General features: G+C 37.5%; 2 protein-coding genes across 8 annotated transcripts in view; both read right to left on the bottom strand.

Annotated features, from left to right (window-relative positions):
- Positions 1–1,277: 1,277 nt before the first annotated feature.
- mfsd12b (major facilitator superfamily domain containing 12b) lies at positions 1,278–10,886 on the bottom strand. Its single transcript, XM_034882155.1, is given in 5 exon segments — positions 1,278–1,523; positions 2,237–2,331; positions 4,214–4,378; positions 7,128–7,339; positions 9,390–10,886. Coding segments are annotated over 5 exon segments (879 nt in total). The 5' UTR covers positions 9,661–10,886; the 3' UTR covers positions 1,278–1,387.
- Positions 10,887–11,602: 716 nt separating this feature from the next.
- The window catches only part of csnk1g2b (casein kinase 1, gamma 2b), a 39,113-nt gene continuing 36,757 nt past the window's right edge, over positions 11,603–13,958 (bottom strand). For all 7 annotated transcript variants that reach the window (XM_034881280.1, XM_034881285.1, XM_034881284.1 and 4 more), the window contains 2 exons: positions 13,598–13,704; positions 11,603–12,771 (listed from right to left, as the gene is read on the bottom strand). In XM_034881280.1, coding sequence (XP_034737171.1) covers positions 12,717–12,771; positions 13,598–13,704 — 162 coding nt within the window. In that variant the 3' untranslated portion in view covers positions 11,603–12,716. The remainder of the gene's footprint in view (positions 12,772–13,597; positions 13,705–13,958) is intronic.

Raw genomic sequence — 13,958 nt, 5'->3', positions numbered from 1 at the left:
ATTATTAATAATGCGTATAGTAACATTATCATCGTCATCATATTCTTCCGCCAAACAATATAGTTCTTGAATAGCAGTTTAGTCATTTCTAACTAAAATCAGTGGTGGAATGTAGTTCACTAAGTAGCCCACTGTACAAATCTGAGGTAGCCTACTTATACTTCTACTCCGCTACAATATTTCAAAACTTTTAGTTACTTGTTACTTTACTGATCGATATTTTTGCATACCAACGTATGAAGAGTTTATAAATTACGATGTTTAATTATAAATTAAAGTAGGCCTACCCAAACGTTTATAAAAGTAGGCTACAGCTGAAACTATTAGTTGATTGACAGATAAATGAACTGGGATCCAGGCCGTTTTGCACAAGCATTGTGAAGGTGTTGCTTTGGATAGCCTAATTGGGATGGGCATTTAATTTTTACAAACCAAACAATAAATGTATTAATAGAGCAGAGCAAAATAAGCAGCAGGTTAATCCATAATGCAAATAATCATAAGTTGCAGTCCTGCACAAAATAGTTATAAATTAGCTCTACCTCAACCAACTACAGTGAAAAAAAATCAGTCAAATACTGCTTTTACATTAAGGCATGAGTAATAATAATCCATTGATATCAAAAACAACAGTACAACAGTCCTAGAGGCAATTTCTTTGCATTGACTACTTATACTTTTACTTAAATAACATTTTCAATGCAGGACTTTTACTTGTACGGAAGTTTTTACATTATCAGAAGAAAAGGGTTTTTATGTGGGTTTCTCTTTACAAAGGTAATCTTTGGAAAGCTGTAAAGTCAGAGTCGATGAGAAACCTGTTTGTTGTTGTCAAAACTTCGTCACATTGGGGTGTATGGTCATTGAAATCAAACTGGTGCAGAAGTTTTGATTAATCTCACATAGAGAAAAACTGACCGATATGATTCAAGTTCACCTAGTTCAATCCTTGGATCAGCGCCACAATTTTGGCTTTAATCACAATAGAAAGTCAAGGCTGAAATTGCATCGCTTTTGCAATATATTTATTTGTTTTCACTTTTACAACAAATAGAAAATTGATATACTATGAAATCCACAAGAGAAAAAACAAAAAACTGTTATAAAAAATAAATGAATAAATAAAAACTAAACAGAAACAAAAGACCAAAAACACAACTCAGATTCATACACACGACACCAGCGATTACTTTAATAATATGTAGTAAAGTCCATCAAGGAAATCCCTTCTGCATGAAGGCAGATACATCAGGCTTTGGTTCAGGGTTAAGGCAAAGGAGTCCTTGGTCTTAAAAATGTTGAAGACCCCTGTCCTATAGGAAAGCAAAGTAGTTACAGATTCATACACTAGGTGGTAGCATGGCATGTGTAGTGCAGATTTTGAATCCTAACCTCTCCCTATCCTGATTGGACAGATTAGAAGAGTGAACAGGCAAAGTGCTGTAGCCAAGCCCACGGCCCCGGTTACTATCGCCATGACGTCACGATAAAACCAAACACAGTCTGGGAACCAGTCATCTGTGCTGTTAGAGAGACAGGAAAAGAACATAAGAGTAAGAGTAGCCTTTGTTAAACTGTGGGGAAAAGCAGCAAAGTTGTGGTTCTTGAGAAGTGAAAGGTCAACATAAATCCTTTCACATCTTGAAGTAAAAACAAAATCCTCAGTTTGAAAATTCAGTTTGGAAAAAACATAAGGATAAGGCAGGTGTTATTTTATATCGTACTGGCAGCAAATTGCATGAATATACTCAAACCAATCATGACTCAATACCACACTTCTATTTAAGTGGTTCTATTGAAGACGTAAATATTAAAAAAAAAGTAAGATACATATTGTCAATTTTTTCCTCAGTCTAATAACTCTGTAACAGCTGGGCACTGTGTTTGTTTTTAGACAAATTACTCAAGCAGAAATACAGTGCACTTACAGTGCACCATTTTTAACAGTGGATCAATACAACTTTAGTGCTCTGGTGGGTGTTTCAGGCAGCTGGGCGCTGTACATGGAAGTGAAAATAAACTACAGTGCCCATGTTCATCGTAATGTAGGGAAAATGTTACCCAGTACTCAACTCATCTGGCCAGAGAGAAAAGTGAAATCAGACAGTGTTTTGTGGTTGTACAGTGGGTAATGCCAATGTCTTTTCTGATAGCTTTCTCCAAACTTTCATTTTAATGGAGTGCCAGTGAAAGGACTGCTTCAGCAGCAGGGTGTCAGTCACATAGAGAGACTCACCTGCATGGTCGCATGCTCTGGATGAGGACAACCCCTGCACCATTAGCAAACTTGTCTGTGAGGCTCATCAATCCATAAACAAAGGCTCCACTTTGCTGCCAAAAAAGACAGAGATTAAAGATAAGTATAGTCACTGAAGCAAAGCACAAAGGAATGAAATCCATCTAAAAGCCCACACAGTTCTTCACAGCATTCGTCTTTGTGAATAAGATCCACAATAGACTCTGTGAGCATTTATCGGGCATTTTCATTCATTTCTTTTCAGACAGTGTGAGATGTGACAGCAGTAAATGTAAGATGCTGTGATAACACTCCCATTTATTGACAGCTTTGTCTTGAACAATAACCACAAAGTGAAACTGACATACTTTCTTTGAACCTGGTAAGGAACATTGTACCATAAACGGCACACTTCATCGCTGTTACCTCCACTCATAAACTTTGTTATAAACGGTCAAAAGCTTAGCATCTTATGATTCAAATAAGACAAAGCATAAGATGACTAATAGCAGTTATACAACTGTACTAAAGTAGCCATGACACTGACAAAGAAGGCGCAGCTAGCGTTGAGGGTTGTGTTTGCATTCATACCTTTTCATTCTACCTTTATCCACATCAGTGATATTGTCCCAAAAACGGTTTTTTTCCTAACTCACCAAAAATCCAAGGAAATGTAATATCCAAGCTATTTTGATCTAAAACTAGCTGTTTGCCCCACAATCTTGAAGTTATGAGACCAAAATACAAAAAAAAGACAAACACTATTTTTCTGGGCTTTCCACATGGCGTTCGATCGACAGTTGCTTGAACCCGTTACAAAGCCGTGTCACGAGACCCTCATTGGGCATTGGAATTCTCATCCTGTGCTGTGTTTTCTCTTTGTTTTATCATAAACAGTCATATCATAATTACTTATTTCTATGTATTTATGTAAATAGTTATTTCAAGTTTGTGCATGACTGATTTGTGTTTGTTTGTGTATTTAAGAAGTTCTGTATTTTGCACAATTTGGTCTTTTGCTTTGCACTTTCCAAATGGAAAAACGCAAAGACACACCTGTAGAAAGGAATTCATATAAAAATGTATTTTTGGGCCCTGTGACTTCAAATTTATTCTGTAGTAAGCGGAGACATGTGGCTCTGGCTCACCAAGATGTGTTTACAGCCGTGTACTTTTGTCAAAGTATATGGGAGCTGTACCACTTTTAATTTGGGCATGCCGTTTAGACCAAAAAGCATGGAATTTCAGCCGTTTTATAACGGTGATGTGATTTGAGGTATTTAATCCCTGAAGTATTTTAGCTTTTTCATAGACAATTTTTGGCACACTAGTAAACTAGTGTGTAATGTGGTAACTGTTGCCCAAATTTCACTAATTTAAAAGACAGGACTGCCATTATTCTATATTTTGTCAAAATTATTTAAATATTATTGTCAACAAATCCCATTAAAAAAACAACCCCAGCCAAGTCTGTTGCTCAGTACTTTTCAAGTTCCCTTCAATGGCTCTCAGTCACACACCCATTCATTCCTACTGAAAATGTAAAGTGATGTTTAAAAATATCAATAGTTTAAAAGCTTATTTATTTCCTATATCAGCTTGGCACTGTAATTTTAGGCAAATGTTCATCAAGCAGAAGTCAATTGTGCATGTGTTGGGGACTATTTTCAGCTGCGGATAAAATACACATTTCATGCTCCCATGTGGGTATTTAAAAGCAGCAGGATGGAGTGTGTGGGATTCACTCAAAATAATCTGCATGGCCCATGTTCATCGTAATGAAGGAACATGTCACTCAGGGCAACAGTGTGAATAGGATAACACAAATTTGTCATTGGTATTGGCTTTTAATTGAGATTTGTTGACAACAAAAAATGTATAGAATATGACCAGACTTATCCTCTTTAGTTAGGCTACTTCATGCAACATCTCTCCTACAAGCTATAAACTGCTGTAGGTTAGTTTCCCTCCACCCACCGTCTGCTCCCCGATGAGTTTGGCCGTCATAGACAGAGACATGACCAGGATTGGAGCTGAACCGGCTCCCAGCAGCGCGGCTGCTCCATAGATCATCTCAACTCCCATGCTCTGGTCCACAAACTCACAGGTGGCGCAGACCAGCACCAACAACAGTCCAACCAATTAGGTGATCTGACAACGTATAATTACATTTCATTATAACTTTTCTTTCTAATCACCGTGTATTAATCATGCAACAGATATGAGTTTAAATGGTAACTACCATTTTTTTCAACCCTCTTTTTCCATGTATTTATGTCTAAGTAACTAATGGGAACAACAATCTTTGAAACTGGTCCAGTATTAAACAAGATTGCTGCAGTCGGCAGCGGCAAAACAAGCTACAATAGGGCAAGTTAATAGGGCAATTATGGAGCTTTTATTTATCTTCAGAAACCTTGCCACTAACAGGCTCAGCTAATTTTTGAAGTGTCTGACAACATTTTAGAAAGGATTTCTAAGAAGGTCGACTTTTCTGTTAAAGAGGACGATCCTTTTTTAAAAATTTAAATAAAAACAGCAAAATGGTGTTTGCTAAACGCACCCGGCTCCATATTAAACAGTAAGCATCATAAAATACATGAAAATAAGTTTTGGGTCATCTTTCCACTTTTCCAACCAGTACCACTCTATTTTTGGTTGAAATAAACACATAAATGAACATAAACATAAACATAAACATATTTTGAAATAAACACATACATGTGAAAATACTTTGTCTCTATACAAAAGTATTGCTTTTTTTAAATGAAGTCTGGTGGGTTTATTACTAGCGACCTCAGAGCTGTTTCTGTTTCTATCTGTGAAGGGATCCTTTCCATGTTGTCAGACACTTAGAATATTAATCTGAGCCTTTCAGTGGTAAAACGAGCAAAGGTAAACACAAGCTGACAATCGCCCTATTAACTTATGTTGTTGCTTTCGCCGCTGCCGACAGCAGCGATCTTGCTTGATACTGGACCGATTTAAAAGATTGTTGTGACAAATATTAAACATAAATGTTTCGGATGAAACTAAATATTTAACTAATATGCAAATTCACAATGCAGTTGACTGGAAGTAGCCTACCAAAGTAAAAGCTTGAGGAGGTCACTGTGTTTTTTAGCGTCAAATAACCAATAAAAACCATCTCATCTGGGGAAATGGACTATAATAATAAACATGTTTGGAGAAACAGTATTTGAAGAGTTCTTTGAGTTACTTAGTGTCACTTTTATGAAGGGTCCAGGACTTATGACCTGTAGCCACTATAGCCGCTATAGCCAGCCACCAACGAATGGGCGTTATCCAAGAACATCGGCAGATCCGTACTAGCGGCTGTACAAAATGTTTCCACAGCATCAGCAGGCGGGGACAGGCTAAAGTTTGCCTTTATGCAAGCGAACATGACGGATCAGTCAAAGTGAGCCCTCCTCGTGGCTGGCTATAGTAGCTACAGGTCATAAATCCTGCATCCTTCACAAAAGTGACACTAAAACTCAAAGTACTCTTCAAATGCAGTTTCTCCAAATGTGTTTATTATTGTAGGTAGTTATTATCCATAAAATTCATGTCCAAGAGTCCATTTCTCCGGATGAGATGTTTTTTATTCGTTATTTGACACTATAAACACACACTGACCTCCTCAAGCTTTAATTTTGGTACTTTGGCGTTTTGAATCTGCATTTTAGTTAAATATTTAGTTTCAACCAAAACATTTAGAATCAACATTTAGCTTTAGATTTAACCTTAAAATTTAGATTTAGATTCAACATTTAGATTTAAAATTTACATTTAACATTTTGATATATAGAATTAGATGTAACATTTAGATTTAACATTGATTATTTGGATTGAGCTTTTTAAAATATCTCTAATTGTGACCCTCAAAAATTCATAGCATTTTTTTAGCATAGTTTGAAGCTAAATGTGACAAAACGTTGCTGTTATTTTCAGCGTGAGCCGCTTTACAAACAGCACCCCATACTGCATGAATACAAACTTTACGGGGCCTTGTTGGCTTCCTCAATGATTGAGAGGGAATTATGAATGAAATTATATGACTGCTCAACAACTGTGAAATTCAGCATCTGAGATTTCTTGTGAAGGAGAAACTATGAAATGGTAAACATTGTGTCAAACAAATCATAATACATCAATGTTAGGACCCATAGGGTCAGTTGCTAATTTATGAACCAACAGCAAAAAAGATGCACTTTATGTCTCTTTGTGTCTGTAGATACTAATTTTACTGTTAAAGTCAGTGGAATAGTATTAGATTCATCTGTATTTTCCCTATAAAGTTGTATCATAATCTGGTGATTATTGGAAAGCAAACAACATTAAAGGAATAGTAGACATTTTGGAAATAGTCTGAACATTGAAATGAAAAATAAATTGTATCCATCGTGGCCTTCCTATCCATTATAGTTCTACGAGTCTAACTCATGGGGTCTAACTATATTTGCTTTTTGTCCGAGAGAAATCATTAAAGATACCACTCGTCACTTCATCCGGTTGGCTTAGCTAGTTCAGCATGAAGACTGGAGCGGAAAAAGCTCACCTGCGTCTGTCCAGAGGCAACATAATCTAACTCTAAACTCTTATTTGTTCAATTCAAACAAAAACCGAAGTGAAACTAATACAATTCGCTATTTTATGGGATTGTAAGAGATGTTAGCTAACGGGACGCTAGTTGCCTGATACGTAGAGTAAACTGCATTTCAAAAAATGTCAAACTTGAACTTTTCCTTTCAAGCTAAATTTCAACCAGAGCAAATGTGTATCCATGTCAGCAAGAATGAGCTTTCCCTTCCTTTAAAATATAAAAATGACAGTTTTGTACATTTTAAAATGCAAGTAACTAAGATGAGGCCATGATGACGTCATCTCACCTGTACGCGGTGAGCTCCACCTTGGCGCTCCCATTGGACACGAGCTCTGGGATCAGGGACAGGTGTGAGGTCTGAGCGGCTGCCCAGCCGAGCTGGAAGACGATGACGAAGGGGGAGAAGTAAAGAACCCGAGCCTACTGAGGAGTGTTGTTGTTACAGGCCAGGCAGGGGTTGAAAATGAAGGGGAAAGATGCAACAACACAAATAGTTCCTAGAAAGTAAAGGAGTTATTCTTTTAAACTACCAAAATAAATAAAATAAGTAAGCCTGTTGTAATAACAATTTTTTTTTTCAACAATAATAATTATTATTATTACTAGGGTGTCACTAAAACATTTCTTTGGCTGTGGGACATTCCTGTCGATAAGATCAGTGGTTGAAAGCAGCGGTGGAATGTAAAGTACTGTACTTAAGTACAAATTTGAGGTACTTTACTTGCTTTTCTTTTAATGCCACTTTTTCCACTTCTATTCCACCTCATATCAGAAATATTGTGCTTTTACTCAACTACATTAATCTGACAGTTTTAGTTACTAGTGACTTTACAAATTAAGATTTTTGCACACAAAACACATGAAGCTAATAAAATACAAGAGGTGCTGTAATGTTTAAACGATTAAACACTAAGTGGATTAATCATTTATCATAGGATTTTTCTGAATTGAGTACTTTTACTTTTTAATACTTTAAGTAGGACTACATTTCCTGAAAATAAAGGCCTACTTTTACTTAAGTAACATTTCCAATGCAGGACTTTTAATAATCAATCAGACTTTATTTATATATCGCTTTTTCATGCATAAATGTAGCACAAAGTGCTTCACACAATCCCCACCAAACACACACACACACACACAGATACACACATATAACACAATTCCCCCCAACCTCCCAGCCACCCAGCTCTCACCTACCCAACCTCCCTTAAATTGACAGAAATGTGAATGAATGTCATTCAAAACAGGAACGAGCCAAACCAAAAACTTGTAACTGTATTTTTAGAGTGTGGAATTAGTACTTTTACTTAAGTAAAGGAGCCGAATACTTCTTTCACCACTGGTCAAAAGTAACTAAGCACTTTTACTTAGGTAGGCTGCAATTTTGCTTGATAGACTAGGCTACTTCTCTTAAAGGAACACGCCACCATTTGTTGAAATAGGGCTTATCAAGCTCTACTAGCTGTAGATGGGTGGGCCAACGCATTTTTTTGTCTCAGTGCATTCATAGTTTTGGTCCGGTGCTACACCGGCAGCGGCAACGCTAGTTAGCTTAGCATAATGAATGAAATCTTATGTTGCCGGTTAGCATGTTGTGAGTAAAAGTGAGTCAAAAAAACAACAACTAATTACTTCTTGTGGCCTTCCTGTTCACACTGAGTACAAATAGCTATGCAGATTAAGACTAGACGATTTCCTAGGCCGATATGTATTGGGTGGAAACACATCTGCCTAGGACATCATCTAGTCTTAAAATGCATATCTATTTGTACTCATTGTGAATATGCAGTGCAGACAAAGTAATTTTTTATTTTTTTATTCGCAACATGCTAACTGGCAACATAGGATTCCACTACGCTAAGCAAACTAGCGGTGGGGCTGCCGTTGTTGCACCGGACTATAACAATGCATGCACTGAGACAAACAATGCATTTGCCCACTTATCTACAGCTAGGAGACCGGGATCAGCCCTATTTCAACAAAAGGTGGAGTGTTCCTTTAAGTTATCCACTTTATGTTCTACTTCCATTTTCATTTAAGGACAATTAACTGTAATACACTTTAGATACAGGTACTTATATTATCAACTAATATTTAAATTGAAAATAGGTACGCTAAGCTATGTAAAAATTAGCTCCACTTTAACCAACTATATATTAAATGCTTACACATTAATGTTGCACCAATAATGATAATAATCCAATGGTACTCAAGGGGCCATTCTGAAAAAGCAGAGATGGAAGGTAACAACTAGCCTACATTTACTCAAGCATGGTACCTTAGTACAATTTGTCTTTACTCGTACTTTTCCACCTCACTATTTAAAAAGGTGTATTCCAATTTTTGCTCCACTACATTTAGTTGATAGCTTTAATTACCTTGAAGATTTAGGTTGCTAATACAAAATAGAAATCAAAGCTTAACTGGAGTAAAGTTTTGAATGCAGGACTTTAACTAGGCCTATTTTTTCACAGGCCTACTTTAAGTGCATTTAGCTGGATATAGTCTACTTGTACTTAAATCAAATTTGTTTCTCATACTCACCCAATAGGTGCCAGGATTTTGTCTTGCCGTAAAAGCACGCTATTCTGTCAGATTCATATCCAACCAGAGGCGTCCAGACTCCGTCCGCTATCTGACCAATCAGCAGCAGCACACCTGCATAGCTGCCCTGGAAGCCGAGCACGGAGTGGAGGTAGACCAGCAGAAAGGTGAAGCACATAGAGGCGCACAGGTCGTTTAGGAAATACCCAGCTGCATAACATAACCGCCTGCAGACTGATAAGGAGCGTTCAGCTCGCACAAAGTGCTCCATGATTGATTTGAGTCCTGTGATAAAACTTCCTTTATTCACAATAAGAGCTCTGTCGATGTCATATTTACAAATACATAATGCAATTTATTACACTAACAGACGAGCAAAAACACAGTTCAACCTTGGTCTGAGGATCTCAAAAAAATATCCTTAATTATAGACGAAAGCACATAATAGTGTAATGGATTATGCCAAGCTGTGTCCCCACGCTGGTCAGCTGAACAGGTTTAGCTTTCAGTGGAATAAATAAATGCGCCAACAAAAGCTTTTTAATGAGCTATCAGCAGCCTTTAAGACACACAGACAACTTCACGCGTAAAAGCGCGCTGGTGCACCGTGTCATCATCGGGAGTATCTAGAGATATGTTTTGTCTTAAAGTTTTAATAGTTATTAAATTAAATGTAGGCCTACATACCTCGAGTGTAGTCTATGTTTTATTAGAAGAATAACCAAGCCGTGATTAGGAGTGGCTTTAAAAACGTGAGTTCCAATACAGTTAATCAAATTCATTTGGTTCCTCTTTGTTGGTAAGTTCCTCTCATGGCGAGTGATTCAAGGAACCCACTTGTCCTCTAAATCATGCTTATACAAATATTCATCTATCATTTGGAAGTTAAAAATAATTAGGTTTGCCTACAAGTGAAAAATGATGGCAAGATATATTTTTCCATCACAGTTGTGCTTGTGTCAACCAGAAAAACAAATTGACACTGACGTGATATTAATTCTGAATTTTATCACCTCAACTGGCCTCTGATGTCAAGTAGCCCATTTCTTTTCAATCCATCAGTACTTTGTACATTTGAAATATTGGCCTTCTGTTAGACAAAAGGGTCAGGTTCATGGTCATGAGTCTCAATCACACAGTCGTGACATTAATGGTCAGTCATCATTGTGCAATCTCAAAATCTAAAGTTAAACTTGTATGAATCATAACAATAAGGCTCGAGTGTTGTTTCTAAAAAGGGACACACCACTGATTTCATACATGGAGATCAGATATTCAGCTCTGTGGGGAGAGTTTTAAAGTCAGAGAAACATGACCCTGATGATGTCGTAGTCTCTCTTTCTGGGCTTGGCATGTAAAGCATGGAACAGAAAGCCTGCGTTACAAACTGGGCTCTTTTTTTTGGGGGGGGGGGGGGGGGGTGTTCCCTAACAACAACAACAAAAACAACATTCAGTTGCATTGTGGAAAATATAGGATCCCTGACTTTGGAATTCAACCCATAAAAAATCTGCCTCGTGAGTCCCCCAACTTTATGCAAGCACAATATTAAAATCACTGGAGAATTCCTATAACTGAAGGCCATCCACGTGGCAATCTCTGATGAGCTAGAACTTTTAGAGGAGATTTAAACTATCCTGAACACAGACAGACCACCAGACATACATCTCACCTTGGCCAGAAAAACATAAATCACACAAAAGAAATGGTTGATATTCAAAAAACGAGAGCTGCAACAATTAGTCGATAAAAAGCAAATTAATCAGCAACTAATCGGCTAATCAATTATTAATTTATGTCCAAATCAATTGGTTCCATGTTTGTTTTTTGAACTGTGAGACTTCCCCATTCTTGGTCTTACCGTAAATTGAATAGTTTGTTTTTGACTGTGAGACACAGGATATTTGAATATGTGGGGCCTAAGATTAAATAATGTGAATATTCTGACGTTTTATGGTCCAAATGATTATTCGATAATCAAGAAAAAAGGCAGCAGATTAATCGATCATGAAAATAATCAGTTGCAGTTCTACATGCCAGTTGTGAGCAGGCAGCAATGAACTCATAAAAGGGAAATTGTTTTTTCCTTTCTTTGACTTTTGGAAGGTTCCTTTCTTTCAGGCCCATTAACTTTAGAGACAAGATGTACCTCATAAACCCCTCCACCCACACACACACAAACACACAAAACGCCATTGCGGGACACTCACTTCAGCTTTAAACATTTTACTTAGAAAGGCACAAACTATGATTTCCTGGTAAATTATTTTTGATGTAAGAAATAAAAATTGAAAGACATCTTTTTTTTTTTTCTTCTTCCATGTAAATCGACATTTTTCAGCCTTAACTCAGATATAAGCGTTGTGAAGGACTCTTCCTAGATCAGTCTTTATTAAGGTGTTTTCTTAATTGTTAATTTTCAAACCTAAAGTTTTCCATTAATTGTTTTTTTTTTCCCAAAAGTGCAATAATAATAAGAGAGCTTAATATCTGTTTCTCTCAATTGTCCACAGTACCTGAGGCCAGTGACTGTGCTACAAAGTCCACGTTGACAGACAAAAAGAAAGCCAGAGTGAGGAAAAAAATTGAACTCCAGAAACACTACAACATAAAAATAAGTTTTCAAATCAGGGATTTGATTTTGAAAACTGAGGATTCAATTACAAAAAAAAAAAACATTAAAATCCTCCAAATTCCGTTTTGTAGATAAAATGCTTCCTGTGTTGCTCAGATTTAACATCAGCATAGTTCACCGTTTCCTCTTTACCTTGATCCCAAAACACACACCAAAGGAAGAAGAGAAAAAAACAAAAAGCATTTTCCTAAGGAGCAGATTTCTTTCACTTGAACCACTCAAATGGTTCCCCCTGATCAACAGCCGACTGTTGGAACAACACGCGTTCTTATGGAATCTAGAATACAGAACTGTTTCAAACAGTATCTTTTCTCATTTCTCATATTCACGCCACGGTGTTTGAGTTGTTACATGTGTCATTTTACAGCTTTTTTTTTAATATATATATACTTTTTCTCAAGCCCCCTCCCCCGTTGTAATGCAGGTACGTTTGTTTTTCATTGATGAAGGAATCAAGAGTCTGTTGTGGAGTCAGTAGGACTGCAACATTCCTTTAACTTGCCAGTAGCCAGGGAGCACTGAGAACATGAAAGAGAGCGCAATGGAAGAGGGGAGGTACAGTGACAGCAGGAATAAGGTGAGAGGGATAAAGAGGTGAGGGGGAAGCTGGAAAGAGAAAAGGGACAGGGAGTCCGTGTAGTTGCTTCCATTTAAAACTTGACAGTGACCACAATGTTTCAAGTTCTCTCCGTTCACTTGTGCCTCTGGAGGGCTTTCCTCTTTCTCCTTTTGAAGAAACAGCAGCACCTGCAGGAAAACAAAGGAAAAATAATAATTTCGAGATATTGGTACATCAACAGCGCTCACAGTGCTTGTTAAGTGGATCTGGTTTCCAGATTCACGTAACTTTACCTATTTATTAGCAAAGAACGATGTAGGAAACATTCAGTGTGTTTACATGGACATTGACGGCTTTCTCCAATTTACTTAAATGCCATATAAACAAGAAAGTTTCGGTAGTTTTTGATAGTGGATTACAGAAAACCGATTTCTCTTGGGACCCGTGTAGTTTTCTATTGTGCTTTTTACAAGTATGCATGGGTCTGACAAACACCAGAGAGATAATAAAGATGCATTCTCATATTTTAAATTATTCCATCTAAAGCCAGACTAAAACAAAAACCAACACGAAATAGCCTCTTGCAGTCTAAATAGGTCGGTTTCCAATGCTGAAGCGCTGTTTTTATTTAGATCAGGAAGCAACGTAGCAGCGTCTTCCATTAGTAACAGATGTCAAATCAGCAAGTAGTGCTTCCAAGATAAGGTCAGGGTAAGAGAGAACAGTTTGCTCATCTGCTGCATGTATACAAATATTTACAGTAACCAATGCTTGGTAAAAGGTGTGCGTAACCTGGTTTCTTTAATGTATGTAAATGTACTGGAGACAAGTTTCACTTTCACATGTTGAAATTATCCAAATTTTCCTCGCAAATAATAGCTTAACTTAAAGAGATTCAGTAAGTTATGCAAAAAGGGTTCAGATTTGTTTCCAATTTAACACTGGATTTGAACTAATTTAAAGGCTATTAAACCCTGACCAACAACGGCTGGCAGGACTGTCTCGGTTTCGTACTTTGTTTCGTCGGCCACTTCAACCTCGGTAGGAGCGGTGATGGGAGCGTTGGAGTGTCCAGCTGTGGGGTCATCGGTGTTTAGCTCGCCATTCGTTGAGCTCATCACCTGCACAAGTACAAAGGGACACCAGACTGCTCACACACACACATACACTTCGAGCCACTAACTGCAGGGTGGAAATGAACATTCACATAAAAATATGTACTCTTGAACATCCCAAATGATCTGCCCTGGAATTCCCAGACTAACACCGGGTTCACACTGGACACAAAAGCATAGCAAACGGCCGCAAAGTGCTGCCCGCTTCCTTTTGCACCCATGTTAACCAGTTGGGATTTTCACATAGGATGCAACGGGCC

This window comes from Etheostoma cragini, chromosome 9 (assembly GCF_013103735.1).
Source record: "Etheostoma cragini isolate CJK2018 chromosome 9, CSU_Ecrag_1.0, whole genome shotgun sequence".
Classification (NCBI taxonomy): Eukaryota; Metazoa; Chordata; class Actinopteri; order Perciformes; family Percidae; genus Etheostoma; species Etheostoma cragini.
Note: the sequence above shows the minus strand (reverse complement) of the source record. Positions and strands in the feature narration are given on the sequence as shown.